Here is a 14873-nt window from a genome sequence, read left to right as displayed (position 1 = left end):
AATTCTCCAGCTGGTACACTACTGTTTACTTTGAGTCAGTCTGTCTCTTTTTCTGCAGTCTCAGATTTTAAAAGAAAATGCTTTATTCAAAAGCAGAGAGAGGGAAATTTAAAAAATTTTTATATTTTTTAAAATGCAGGAATATAATTATGGCTAGAGGCATTTTTTCCATTAGACTCAAATATGCATTGTTTGACTTTAAAGCTAAATAGAAGTGCACTTTCAAGTAAATCACAGCTTGCTACTAACACTAGTTTCATTGTGATAACATGCAAATTCCCAACACTTTCCAGTCGAATTAAATTTCATTGAAATTTCACAAAAGATTTCTGCTGTAGAAGCTAGCAGAAAGTAAAGAATTGGTGACCACATCTTCATCTATTTGCACAGCACTAAATAAAGAAAGAAAATGGCAGTCTTCAGCAGGTTTACAGCAGATTAGAGTACTGTGCTGAACTGGAACAGTAGGTCCCAGTTCACCAAGGTATTTAATTACCTCTTTACCTTTAGTACTAGAGTAGTTTATTTCATTTCTAGCAGGCTGCTTATGTATTTAAAGTTGCTTTTAAAAGAGTATCATGTTAGTACTGTGCCAGGTCCATTTTTTCTATCAACACTAGAGGCAAAGCAGTCAGACACAGCAACATCTCTTTTCAAATCACTAGAAAATACACCATCAATAATGTATCTGTAAATTGCAAGTATATCTTTCACTCACATCATAAATTGCATGTCAGTCTTTAGAAACAGCTGAAACAGATCATAGCTTAAAGTATCAGGTGCTGATATATGTAAATTTTTAAAATCACATTACAGAGCTCTTCCTTTGATCACAATCACAAAGGGAACAGGTGAACCCATCATTTATCTCAAGCAGCTAATGAAGAAGCTAAGTAAGAAGAAAATACTTTGTCTGCTCTTGGTTACTAAACAGTGTTAGTTAGTAAGTGTCAGCAGAGCTGTATAACTTCTCTTTTTACCTAATGAAGCAAAAGGGAATAAGAGATAAAAGGTGCAAAAAATAAGCTTTAACTTTATAAGAAGAGACAGCAACTTCCCCAAGATCAAAATCTACACTTGGAATATATGTCGCTTCATGATGCACATGTAAGAAAAATTTATATACCGGATAACAAAGCAATGCCACTGTTGTAATCAACAACTGTTCTCAGATGAAGTGGAAGTAGCAATTCTTTTACCAGATTGAAAACAAAAAATGCAATACAATTTTCCCATCTCTGAACAAACAACACAACTACAGAATGTTCCACGTAACCCTTAATAATCTGTGAAATAAAAACCTGCATGCATTGGCTGCATGGGGAAGGTTCCTGCCATTCCCACTGTCAGGAGAGGAACAACACAACTGTCAGGCTTTATGGCCAAAGACCTTCAGTCACATTCATATAAATGCTTTGCACTACAGATATCCCTCGGATTAAAACAGATAGCATTTCCTTCTTAAGGTCATCAAATTAAAATCATTTAGAACAGAGCCATACAATCCTACCAGACAAATATGGAGGGCTCAAAGCATTCTGGGTTACCCAGGTGCCTCACCCAGTGTATCCGTTTTCCTACATGCCCACAGCTCTGTCCTTACTCTGAGGCATCCTTAGGTGTCATGAATGCAAAGAAAGCCTTGACGCAGGTATCCTGGTGCAGAGAGGAAGAGATGCAAGAGCCTGACATGTCATCTCCTTTCCCCACTGGGAGGAAACAACAGAAACCATCTTCAGAAGAGAAGAGAAATGCACAGGAGGTGGGTGTATGCTAGCAGGGATATGGAGGCAGAGCAAAATGCACCATGGTCTCCAAATGTTCACATGTGGTAAGAAAATCAGTGTGAGAACAGGAAGAAAGTCCTTTAAACCTCAAAAAATGTAGCACAGAGCCTTTGAGGACAAGAACATTCTGAATTACAAGGACCGCTGGAAGAAACATGAAAACCATTTTCTTTCTGCAGTTCTGTTTTCTACCCCACTAAGATATGAGACAGTGCTCCTCTGAGCTATCAGCTCCCTTTTGTTAGTTTGTTTGTTGGATGGTTATTCACAGGAATGGCAGCTTTTGTTTCAACAGTATAGATAAAAGTATTGCACTGAAATTTAAATGTCAAAGAATACATACTCAAATGCCAAATACCAACAGACAAATGCCAACAGAGAAATGTCAGAAATATGTGTCTCCCACTGAATATAAGTATATCTGCACAAACACAAGCCACAGTATGATATGTAAAAGCAAGCGTTTTGCTACAGTTCCTTTAGGACGGTAACACCACTGGTGTCAATAAAATCAGTATCTGGCAGCGATCTGACTGTATTACTCCAAGTACCTGACTCTGCCAACACATATAACCTAAGCTATACGCGGTCTACAAGGTGATGGATGGCATTTACAAACATAACGGTACAAAATTTGTGTTTCAGGCAAATCCCACTCCTGAATTTGCTAACTCGTCACTAGATGAAAGACCACAACACAATGAACTTCCACATGAATGCGCCCCACTGCGTTCCTCCAGGTATGACAGTAGCCCATGAAAGTTGAAGGAGGGGACATACAGACAGTTTCTGCTAGATACATGGCTTGATTTGGCCAATAGAAACAAACACAAACATGAATTCTTGGTGTTTCCTAAATTGTTTTCTTTTTTGAGTCCTAGGAATATTAACCTGTGAATATAAGTGAGCTTTTCAGGAGTAACCAAATGACTCTGGAACGCAATCAGAACTGACTTCAAGCAGAATTTGGACTCTTGAGAAACTCGAGTGCATTTTACAATTTTACTTGCTTTAATTAAAATCAACTGATTGTTCCTCAGGAAAAAAAAAATTCTTTACACACTTGACTTGGTGTGAACTTCTAGTTCCAATGACTTCAATGGGCCTTTTCTCATGATTTCACCCTTCATTATCTCCCATAAAAGTACTTGGAAACACGTTAATTAGGGAAGATGCATTTGTTTAGAAATTTCAGTCAGTCTCCTAATTGCAGCTGCTTCCACTAGAGTTGAGAAATAAAAAAAGTTAGCTAGTTCTGTAGTCAGACCACTAAATACATGAAAATCTGAAGTGCACTTTAATTAATGTAGCTAACAAAAATATGTCTGACTCCTGTAATTATTGTGATTTGCTTCCAACACTAGTGGCTCATACACTGTAAAGTAAAACCTAATCAAAGATAAAATATGTGGACTTTTGTCAAAAGAGTAAAACCAACATATGGCATTTTCCCCTTAAAAATTTTATTCTCTATCTCTGGTATCAATGTTTTAGGTTCCCCAGCTTGTTTTTTTTAACTTTGTGACATTGATTATAAATACTATATTTATTTTAAATCCTTTTACTATTCAATTTAGTGTTAAAAATTTACAATATTTAATTGGAATTATTTTGAATTATTTTTGAAAGATACATCCAGGAACAATTATCACATTCTTACAATATACACAGAAATTTCTTTCTAAAGAAAATAACTTTCTCTACACCAGGACTCTTTCGAAAGCTGTCTCTGGATCACTGAATGCTGTTTAGAAAAAAAAATTGGGACAGATTAAATCTGTTCTGCTCTGGACACTTTCTTCTTTTTAACCGGCTGCAGCACATCACAAAACTCTAAGGATAGACATTTATAGTGCAGCCTTCAACAGGAGAATTTTCTTATAATCTCTATATTTAATTTTTAACAATCATCTTGGCAAACATAAAAAAATTACACACTTTCAGTGTCTTACTTTTCAACTTTGTTTTTCTCCTGAACAGGGTCTTGTGACACTGAGTTTCATGGTCTAATTATATTCTGTGCAAAACTATTCTCTTTGACCAACTTCAAATCTATTTCTTTTGAAAGACAGTGAATGTCTCTTTGTCCTTGAACTATGATAAAGGGTAAACAAGGAAGGTTCAAAAAGCCTGTTTTTACTATTTCATTGTTTTGTACAACTTATGTGTGCCCATGTTTGTTAATCTCTTCTTTAAAAGTAAACTGTACCATAGTTTAAACATGCACTATAAATCTAAATTATAACATTGGAAAAGAGTTAGAAAGACTAGGGAGTCTTTTTGTACTTCTGTATTTCCAAGACCTTTCTGTGGGTGTCTGTCTCTCTTCTATCTTTTCGTGAAATGGAAGAACGTAATTTAATGCTTCAGTCGGGCATTCACCCAGACAGGCCTGAAGTCAAAAAACAGCCAATCAATTAAATTAAATGCAAAGATACAGATTTGTCTTAGGAAGGACTACCTGGTTGCTCTAAAGAATAAATAGCTCCACGATGCATACCATGGAAAATAAATCAAGTCAAAGTATGTTGAAACAGACTGAAATTATAAGTGAGGGAATAAGGAGTCATCCAACATTCTGGTTGCCTAAAGACTTTGCGAAGTGCACCTCCACATACCAAGAAGATCCAGCTCCGTTTAGTTTCTGAAGCTTCTGTCAGGATCTCTGCTCAAGGTGACACAGCTATAGGCATGTGTGTGTATTAAGGTATTGACAACAGATGAAACAGCAGGAACAGAATAACAATTCCAAATAATAGCGGAGGAGAAATTTCAGGAGTTTAGAGACACTTTTAACTTCTTATTTATCTCTCCCTTCTTTCAGAGCACTTATCTGTTACTGCAGACGGTATGCAGACAAATGATGTACTTCATCATATAGTGACACTGACACATGGAACCAGTTTACATACATTAAGATAACTTTCTCTGTCATTTGCTTTCAGACAATCACCTCAGGTTCCTCACATAAAAAAACTAATGTGATCTGATACACTAAATGAAGAGAACTTGGTATTATCTTTCAGGAGGTCTGTCTTTGAAGGAGACCTGCTCCTGGAAAAGTCTATGAGTCTTTTTATTTCCTAAAAGGTATGATTTTTGCTACTTTCACCATCCCAGATAGGCAGTTGTCTGAAGTTAAGGGTATGCGTTGCAAATAGAGACCTGCTTCCACCATTCCTTACACAGGACTCAAATTTATTTTTACAGGCTAGCAAAAGTGAAATACCAAGAAAAAGTAATTTTGCTGGAGATGTACACCATTTCCTCAAACAATCTAAGTCCAAGTATCTGGACTGTGTCTGGCAGCTGAATACACAACATTATACTTATTCTGTAAAAGTTAGTTTCTACTAAAACATTGTGTACTCATTTCATGAAGACAAGAGATTATAGAAATTTTGTCTATGTCACAACAGATTTTCTCTTTCTGTACCTATGAATTTTAATCATCTAAGGGTTGCAGCATCCCACATTGACCGTATCGAGTGTCAATCTGGGTGTTCTAAACATAATTTAATGTAAAATTTGCTATTTTGGAAATGGGTTGCAAGGGTTACAAAACAACAGCTTTCACTGTTCTTTCAGGACACTTGACCAGCATTCTGTATTACAAAAACCCTGATCAATAGAACCTACTGCAAGGACTCTGCAATAATAAAATAGATGAGTATCTAGAAGTTCAAGACTTTTCTTCTATTTCTTACTCCTCTTAATGATACACAACAACACATTATCTGCCATCAAATGCTTTTCTGTTAACATGGAACACAAGAAAAGTTTTTAAAAAATCAGTAAAAATAGTCTCTTGTTTAAATACATGTAGCCTCACCTTGCGGATGCCTCTGCCAAGATCTTCTCCATAATTTGTCCCCAGAATTTCAAAATGCACATTGGGATTCCCCCCATTTTCTGCAAATTCCAGTTCTCCAGTCAAGCCATTCACTCCACCCTATTGGAAAAAAAGGAGAATGGAGTGAAAACGCAGAAGCAGCCAATTATAACAACCTTTTGTTTCTCCAGTGGATCTGTGCACTAACTATGCAGAATACATACACAACTACCAGAATTAGCACAGTTTTCCAAAGACCACATTTCTCTAAGAATTCTGAAGCCTAAATTGTTCCTGCATCACTTAAGCTCTTCACAGAAGAATGAAACTCAGCAATGCTAAGCACATGCAATACAAGCAACAGTCTTGCTCTTAGTGTATTTACACTCCAATTTTTGCTCTTTGACCCATCAGCATATATGTATAGAAACTCTAGCCCCATTAAAAAAAAATAAAGCTTTGCAACTAATTTTAGTGGAAGCAAAACTAAAGACAAATATATAAAAGAAATTGCACAAAAATTAGTTCAGTTTGTTTATTTTTGGTTTTTTTCCCCCAAAATGCTTCTCACACAACAGAGATTTCCACATAAGATCAGTTTGAGTTTTGGATCAAGTTACGTGTTTTTTGAGCCCAACACAAGTGATCTGCACAAAGGAAGAGGGGCTTGTCTAGCTGAATATAGTGATTTTTCTGTTTTCCTCCACAACGCTTCTCTACTACTAAGAATGCATGAGATGATCAACAAATGCAGCATATTTTCAAGCTTACTTTTACTTTTTTACAATTTAGTCAACAGGGGTTAAAATACTAAAGATGAAACAGTGAATATTTACTATAAAGTATCAGAGTTGAAAGGGCTACACACGCCACAGCAATACTCAAAATATATTCCAGGGTTAATTCAACATGACACCCATTTCATCTTTGTATAAGAACGGTAATGATGTGAACTGTAAAATCAACAGAGCCATGTGAAATGCCTACAATGAAAACCTTTAGCCTTAAAAAAATTCTTCAGTTTCCAGATTCAGTGAAAATTATATGATTAACCCACTTTCTCCAAAAAACTTGAACAATATTTTAAGTATGCACACAAAAAAAATCTGCCTCTGGTGTTAAACCATAGCTTTTCTTCAAAACATAAGGCAAGAGTTTTGCAGTTGTGATTGCTTTTTCAGTTAAGGGCTTTGTTATTTGAACTGAAAAAAATGGAAAATAAACTCTTGCAATATAAAGTACCTAACCAAGCACATGAGCCTTGCTGAATCATTATTTTAAAAGCTTTATTCTCACATCTTCGGTTTGGAGAAGATCCACGAAGAAGTACAAAATTTGCCTTTCCATTGCAGATTAGTATGAATTAAAAAATGTGGTCATCCTTTTATAAAAAATTAATATGATTATAATAAAAATAAGGAAGTTGATCGTTGAGATAACACCTTTAAAACTTACTAGAGACTAAGAGACTAGTATCATCAGGGAATAACACAAAAATATTTCATGAAATGCTACTTTCAGTTAAAAACAAGATAATACTTTGTGTATATTTATATTTTTAACTTTAAAAAGGTCTTTTCTATAATGTTTACTTTTTGGACAAGATACTAGAACAAAAATTAAAAAAAAAAAAAAAAAAGGAAAAAACAACATCCTGATCAGGGGTACATCTGCACAGTCTTTTGCAGGAAGACTCCAGGTCATTTCACCCTTGTTGAGAGCTGGCCAGGCAATTTTGATGCATGTCGCTATAGTTAGCATGACAGGTTACTAATTAGCTTGAGCACAATCCTGTAATAATCACACCTTCATGGCTTTTAGATTGGGGCTAGCACACCGCTGGCTGGTTCAGAGTAAAGACAGAGTGAGTTTGTCTACCTGCAAAATCATTTGAACATATCCTTAGGTAAATAACCAAGTTTCACAAATATAAACCTCTTCTGCTAACTTAAATTTGGCTACATCCTATTCACGAACCATAAATAAAAACCTGTTCCATATACTTTTTTTCTCATATGGTCTCATCTGGCTTTTTGATTAATTAAGCTAGAATTTCATGGTACATGTGATGCAGAAATGCCTGCAAAGCAGCGAAGATCTGCAAGGCTTGGGATCCCCATCTGATCCCCAAGAGCCTCCATCTGGCTGACTTGCCCTCCCTGACAGTATACACCTGTTCCTAGTCCTGCACCACTCTGACCGCTTACCATATACTGCTTTTATTATATTATACTTCATATTTCCTGTATTACTTCCTAAAACGTTTTCCCCCCCAACGTGAATTAAAACTGTGGGCCTGAGGTAGGTAAAGTATGAACATTGTAATTAAACTGTTATAGACCACCTGAGCTGCACTATGATTTCAAGTGAGCCACAAGCAAGGTCTGGAAAAAGGAAGGGAAAAATCTGGAACAAAACGATAAAAGAAAGGAAATATTCAACAAGAAAAGAATTAAAATCTGTTAACACAGATGCTCTGTACAGCAAAAAGTGTTTTCCTTTTTCTTATTTTGTGACAAAGTAGTTTTAAAGTGGGAACTATCAATATAGAAAATTAAAGTGACTTTATTTTCCAGATTGAGAGTTCTCCTAACAATTTATGGGATACTAAGACAGACTCATGTCTAAAAACTAAATGATTTTTTGAGACTTGAGACAGCAATTTAACATTTTAGCCAACTTTTAAAAAATTTTTTATAATCTTTGTCCTTATTTGAGCAAATATGATAAAAAGGAAAGATCATATGAAGAAGAATTTCACCTCAGTTACAGAAATAGTAATGAAGTAATGAAATCCACTTTTTAAGAAAACATAGGATTCTTTGGAAACACACGGCCCCTACCATATAGTACAGGTTAACAGTACTATATGTATGAATGAATTCCAATTCCCATATTTTGGAATTCAATCTCTATCCAAAACCATTGTATAAGTTTATCTACCTTGATTTTTAAATGGCTGCAACTGTTGGGGCAAGGTACACACTGTAAATCTGTTAGTTATTTTCATTTGTCTGAAATCCAGTGGTAACCGTTGCAACAATTTTTCTCGTTCATCTATTTTGGCAATTTTATAACACTTTGAAAATTTCTCATGTAAGACTGTCTGTGATTAGAGCTTTCTTTTCTAAACTCTGTACATCTGCAAACAGCGTAATAAGAGCTCAGATTAGATGGGAACGCTCCTGACTTGGAAAGAGCAGAGGCAGAAAGATAAAACAGTGAAGACAAAACCGTCCATATAATACCAACAACAATACTAAATCTGATAGGAAACTTCTTGAAGGTCCTGATGCCTCCTTGCTGCCTGGGACCTACCTTGCTGGACCTGCAGGCCAGGCAATCCTGTTATTGTTCTCTACTAGTCCTCACTGTCCCACACAGGCCTTTTACAAGACTTACACGAACCTGTTTCGTTGCTTAGGGCTGATGCAATGGGACAGCATATTGCCTAAGAAAAGTTTCAGGACACTGCTCCATTTTTTCTGCATAGCCTTTCACAGTTTGGATCCCTCTAAAACACTTGATTTATGGCATGCATTTTATCCCTCTGCTAATGTATAGTGGAAGGAGATCCCATAGGAAATGGCTATCTATATGACAGCTACTGATCCAGTAACTTCCTGATGAGATTTTTTGAAGTTATTTTAGCATTAATTATGGTAATGGGTAAGAGTCAAAGAACTATTTCATTCCATTTAACTTACAGAAACAATGCTATTTGGGGAAAAATGAAGACAGATTTATTATCTACTCTCTCAAATTCCTCTAAGGTTGAGCTTCAACCATGCAATTTCCTGACACATTTAAAACTGAAGAGTGAAATGTCAGTTGTTAGGACAAAAATGTTTTACTTAGGTTTCTGATCACTGCTCTGGGCTTTGCAGTTGTTATAAAGCTTGGCCATATAGTTAAAGCTTACTTGAGTCCTGTCTAGACTGGCAGATAAACAACAGTTTATATATGCTTAGGCACTACTATACTGTAAATCCCTGAAGAAAGCACTATTTACCTAGCAGTCAAGACCTCACTTGGGAATGTCAGCTTGCCAATCATCAGTTATAAAGTATTGCACTTGCTCTCACAGTTCCTGTTCAAATTTCCTCTTTTTTCTTTTTTTTTTCAAAATTTGGTTATGCTCAGACACTAGCTACTTTGTAATTACGGAAAAAACTGTGGTTACAGGCAGAAAAAAATGCTGTAAACATTAAATAAGTGTTTCACATTTCATTTTTGAAAAAAATCCGATACTGAAAACATTTTTGAGTTTTCAACTCAACACACCATTTTTAACTGCTAGCGAAGAGAGCTTAATCTACTACCTGAAAAACAATTCAGCATCTTTTTTGCACATCACCACTGAACATCACTGACATTTCTGAGACCAGAACTAGTCGACAATCCCACCCATGATTCATGAAACAGCATGAGGTACAACTCTTTTTCCACAAAGAAATAGGCTCTATGTTGCTGCTAGCACTAAAAATTTGCTGTTTGTCAGTAAGCTAAACAAATGTGACTGGGAAGAGATCAGGTAAGCGTGAGAGAGGATATATGCAGTTACTTGATGTAATTTTTCTGAGTTGATCCTCCATATACTGCTGCTTACATTTATTTTCAGACTATTTGGGAAGATTAATTTTTCCAACAGTAGAATTATTTTCTAGTAATACTTATTTCTCTCACTGTGACATAGCTTTACTGAGAAATAAACAACTCAGCATGTCTTTGGGGATATTTCCTATTACAGAAGTGAATTTATAACTAATTGCTAGAGCTGGCCAAATTCATTAGAAGGATTATATTTCCTGATGAATTTAACTATTCAGTTCCAGAATGCATAGAAACAGATATTAGATTTTAATAATTGTGGTTGGCTTAAAATGTTTTTTCTTTAGGCTCTGTCCAATCAGCTGAATTCACACAGAATTTTGGAGTTGTTTGTAGAAATAGTGACACAGGAATCAAATGTTCAACAGTGAAAAGTAACAAACAACAATAGGGAATGATTCAGACACCTATTTTGCCATCTCAATAAATGTTTGAAACTCTAATACCCCCTCATTCTCTCCTCTTCCCTATTAGCTCATTAGCCATAAAGAAATCAGTTTATTTACCACCAGAGTTCTCCTATTTTTAACATGTGCTGCTGTAGGTAGAACATCAGCACCCCTTTCTCTTACCTTCTTCAGTGTGTAGCTTACAGAGATTTCCCATCTCTCTCATTTTTTCCCTCCCGAAATCAGAGGGATTCCCTCTGCAGCTAAAACACTGCCAGATATTGCTGTTTCTGGATCTCTGATTCTAGAAAACAGTTTTTCTTCTAGAAAAATCTTCCTCTAGAAATAGTTTTTCCTGCTTTTTTAGCACCAAGAGCTCAGTTGTGTGCAGCAGTAGATGGCAACATCACCTCCGCTTTGCTGCTGCCAGGAGAACAACTACTTCAGTTGCTAGTCCTTTTCTAAAGCAGGCAGGCTGGAATCTGGCATCTCTTCCTTAACTCTTTCCCCACCACCACCATACTTGGCTACAATGCAACACCCACTGGAATTACATTGAGGTGAGGGACAATCTGGGACAAGATGGTGATTCCAGCTCTACGATACAGGTCGTTATGAAGTTAGAGTTAAAGTTGTGCAGGGGATGGAAGTTCTTTTTCCAGGAGCATTTAAGAAATCTCGGAACGTATCTTCACCCCCAACTACAACAATATCTTCTTCTTATGATATTCCATTATACGTTACACTGTTGAAACAGTGGTGATTTCAAAATGAAAATGCAGAACACCTTTTATTCAGAAATGATTTAAATACCACATGGTAACTTTTTCCTGTTTTCTTTCAAAATTAAGGAAAAATCGTATGTTTTTGAGAAAAACTTATTTCAGTTGGTTTTAGAGGATGTTCCAAGATGACAGGAGAGAAAATACGTTTAAAGAAAAAAAACAAGATGGAAAATGGAAGCGTTCTCAAGAAAAGGGATGAAGTGGTTTTTATTTTTTCCTTTCATTACTTTTAAATTTTATTATTTTTCTGATATGTTGTCAGACATTCATCAATGTAAACTTTTAAATTTCAGAAGTACACAGCTGTGATCCTGAAGTTGTTCTACATAAATGCTTTAGTGAAACAAAAGGGAAGGTAGTCCACAAAACTAAAGCAGAATTCCTTTTTCTCGTGCAATTCCAGCTCTCAGCTGCAATCTTTAGCTTTCCTCTGCCTAGGGATTGAAACAGTACGGACATACATACACAAAGGAAATTTCTGTATTCCATTTTGGGTTAAATTTTGACTCTCAATTTTAGCATGTTACTTATAGAAATTAATCTCTGTCAGCACAATGCAGTATAAGGAGTATGTGGATTATTTATTCAATTTACACCAATAAAATGGCTTCTTATCAAAGCCATCTCATTCAAATTGCAGAGAAACCCAAAAGCAACAGGACGTAAACCTGGTTAGCTGCACAGGTCAGGAATCCCCTTGGCATTTGGTTCATTTTCTAGCAAACTAACTCAACCCTGGAATTTCCACTTGCTCCTGCCTTCTTGAATGCTTTCATATTTCTCCTGGCCATTTCTGTTCATGTTTCAGGGTTAAGAGCTACATAAATTGATCTTCAATACAGTGCAGCTCTTCTGTGAAAGGTCACAGAAGGAGTTTGTTTTATTAATCACATCATTTTAGGAGGTGAAAATTGGAAGAAGATAAACTCGATAGCTAGGATGATGTGGCAAAGAATGGAATAAGCTCTGTTTGAGATGCAAAGAGACAAGATGGTGGTAAGAAACAGCATAAAGGATGTTTACGTAGGAAAACAGGATCAGTCTCACATCCACAAACACCACAAACAAGCAAATAAACGTAATGCAAAACAGTCAGCAGCCCTTTCCATGGTGGAGTGCTTCTAAATTTAGAGATGCTAGTAGGGCTACCAGACCTTGCCTGAAATTCCAGCTCAGATAGTAAATTCTAATTCTAAAGTGGAAGTGGGTATTTTAAGTTTTCCAGCTCAGGCATCCTATTCAGATTTGAGTAAACAGAAATAGCTTTTAGTTTATTAAAGAAAAAAAGTGCAATAGTATTTACAAAATGCAAGTTGAGAAGAAAAGTTCCAGAACCAACCTTGCCTGAAACATAGCCTAAAATACGTGGGACTGCCAAATGTGAATTTGAAATTGCTCTGGTAAGTTAAGAGCAATACAGAGTCTCTTAAAGCCATATCCTGCCCCTGAAATAAGAAATGTGTCCTGGATTACCCTTGCAGTCTCATGACTTCAGACTATTGGAATGGAAACTGAGGACAGCCACCAAAGTAAGCCTTGAACTGTAATTTTGGAGCTAATGCAGATTGACCCAGGACTGGGGAAAAAAATAAGCAGTGTTCAAAGGAGTCTTACATTTTGCCTGTATCGTCATAATTTCTGGTGTAGTTAAAGACCTAATGCAGAACAGCAACTTATTGAAACAACATTATATTTTAAATTATTTTTATGTCCTTTTAATGAAAGCCATAAATAAAGCATCATTTAAAAAAAATTTTCTTAACAGTTCCCAGGGTTTTTTTTCATTTACACTGTAGGCACTGCCAGCACTTTAAATATAAGTATACATTACCAGCAAGTACATGCAGGCAAACGAGAAGGCAGTTTTATGACAGACATCAATAACATAAGGAAACTGAACCAAATAAATTATAGAGAAGAGTGAACTACCACTCTATGCATATTTTGACTAAATACTGACCCAGAAAGATGTGATAATTGTCTCTAAGTATGTGGAGGCTGTAAACATCATGAAGAAAGGGAATAACTAAGAAAAAATATCTTTAAAGACTGAAGAACAGGACAAGCATCTTGGACATGAGCATGATTAAGTTATGCAATAATAATCACAGGGAAGCAGCAAGAGCTTAACACTGGACAAAGCACTGTAGAGACTGTTGCAGGGAACAGTTCTGCAATGGCAGGGTATAGACTACATGAGTTAGGGTTTTCCTTACTCTCATTTCTATTATTTCACTATATTAATGTCAACAGCAGTGCAACAGCAAATTCCACAGAACATTACTCAAGCATAATGATGCAACCTTTTTCTTTCTTTTACAAATAAAACAGTAAATTTATCTGCTTTACCTCTTAACTGTGACACTTTTACAACAGGATATTATTCATACTTGAAAATTCTACTTGTTTGGTAGTTTTGGTAAACACACTCATCGACTTCATTTCAAATATGCTCATTATGACATGGAAAAAAAACCCAAAACAATTAAAGAATATTTTCATTCAGAAACTGTAAATATATCAAAACTACTGCTTTGAAAAGACACTGCTGGTACCGGCAAGAACAGCACGCACCTCAGAAAGAACTACTGCCTAATACAAGTACTTTAGAAATGAAAGATGAGGAAATACAGGGAAAAAGTACCTTCTTGATGGTTTCCAACATGGATCGTCCTCCTTGCCAGGGTTTAGAGTTCTTCCTGATGCAGGTGAGGCTGGCCATGCTGTGCCACTTCCTGTCCTCCAGCTTCTTATGAAAGGCATTTGCCAACAGGAGGACAGTGTCGTATATATACAGGTTTGAAATCTGCAAAGACATTAAAGGGGAGTATTAGCATTATTATTTGTGGTCTCCTGCCAGCAGCCAGAATTATAACTTATTTTGCCTCACCCATAATCTTCTGGTAATTAAATGACTTATTTGGTATTAAGAAGAAACTGTAGAGTCAAAAAGTCATATCTTTGGCTCTGGTAAAAACTGCAGCTAGGAGCTGACATGCTATAAGTGATTTGCAGAAACAAACTACACACATGTGAAGTACAGGCAGCCCAATCATTGGCACAGCTCCATTTGCAGGATTTAAAGCCCTACTCGTGAACGTAAACAGACTTTCTTTTATTTTTAACCAGTTGCCTACAACTTACAATTTTTCAGTCACCAGATATTTGGACACCATTAAATTATCTTCAAGATTGTTTTGTTCTTTTGAAAAACAGAAACTCTGAAAATTTAAAATAAATTATTTCATCGTGGTTTTTGTGCCTGAATTTTGCAGTCTATTCTGATTGAGGCAATTTCTGGAATGAAATATGACCTGTTGAAATCTTTCTCAGTGTGCAGTTGCATGTTGATTCTGCAACTTATAGTGTTTCATGTCAGAGTATTTGGCAATGGCTGTTAATTCCTTCCAGGATGAAACTTACTGAGTAAACGTGTGTATGTTTCACTGTGAGCATAGTTACACACAGG

General features: G+C 36.0%; 1 protein-coding gene across 2 annotated transcripts in view; it reads right to left on the bottom strand.

Annotated features, from left to right (window-relative positions):
• The window catches only part of GRID2 (glutamate ionotropic receptor delta type subunit 2), a 774093-nt gene that overhangs the window by 212623 nt on the left and 546597 nt on the right, over positions 1-14873 (bottom strand). For both annotated transcript variants that reach the window (XM_068403567.1, XM_068403569.1), the window contains 2 exons: positions 14049-14210; positions 5620-5739 (listed from right to left, as the gene is read on the bottom strand). In XM_068403567.1, the coding sequence (XP_068259668.1) occupies positions 5620-5739; positions 14049-14210 (282 nt within the window). The remainder of the gene's footprint in view (positions 1-5619; positions 5740-14048; positions 14211-14873) is intronic.

Source organism: Nyctibius grandis, chromosome 6 (assembly GCF_013368605.1).
Source record: "Nyctibius grandis isolate bNycGra1 chromosome 6, bNycGra1.pri, whole genome shotgun sequence".
NCBI classification, from domain to species: domain Eukaryota; kingdom Metazoa; phylum Chordata; class Aves; order Nyctibiiformes; family Nyctibiidae; genus Nyctibius; species Nyctibius grandis.
Note: the sequence above shows the minus strand (reverse complement) of the source record. Positions and strands in the feature narration are given on the sequence as shown.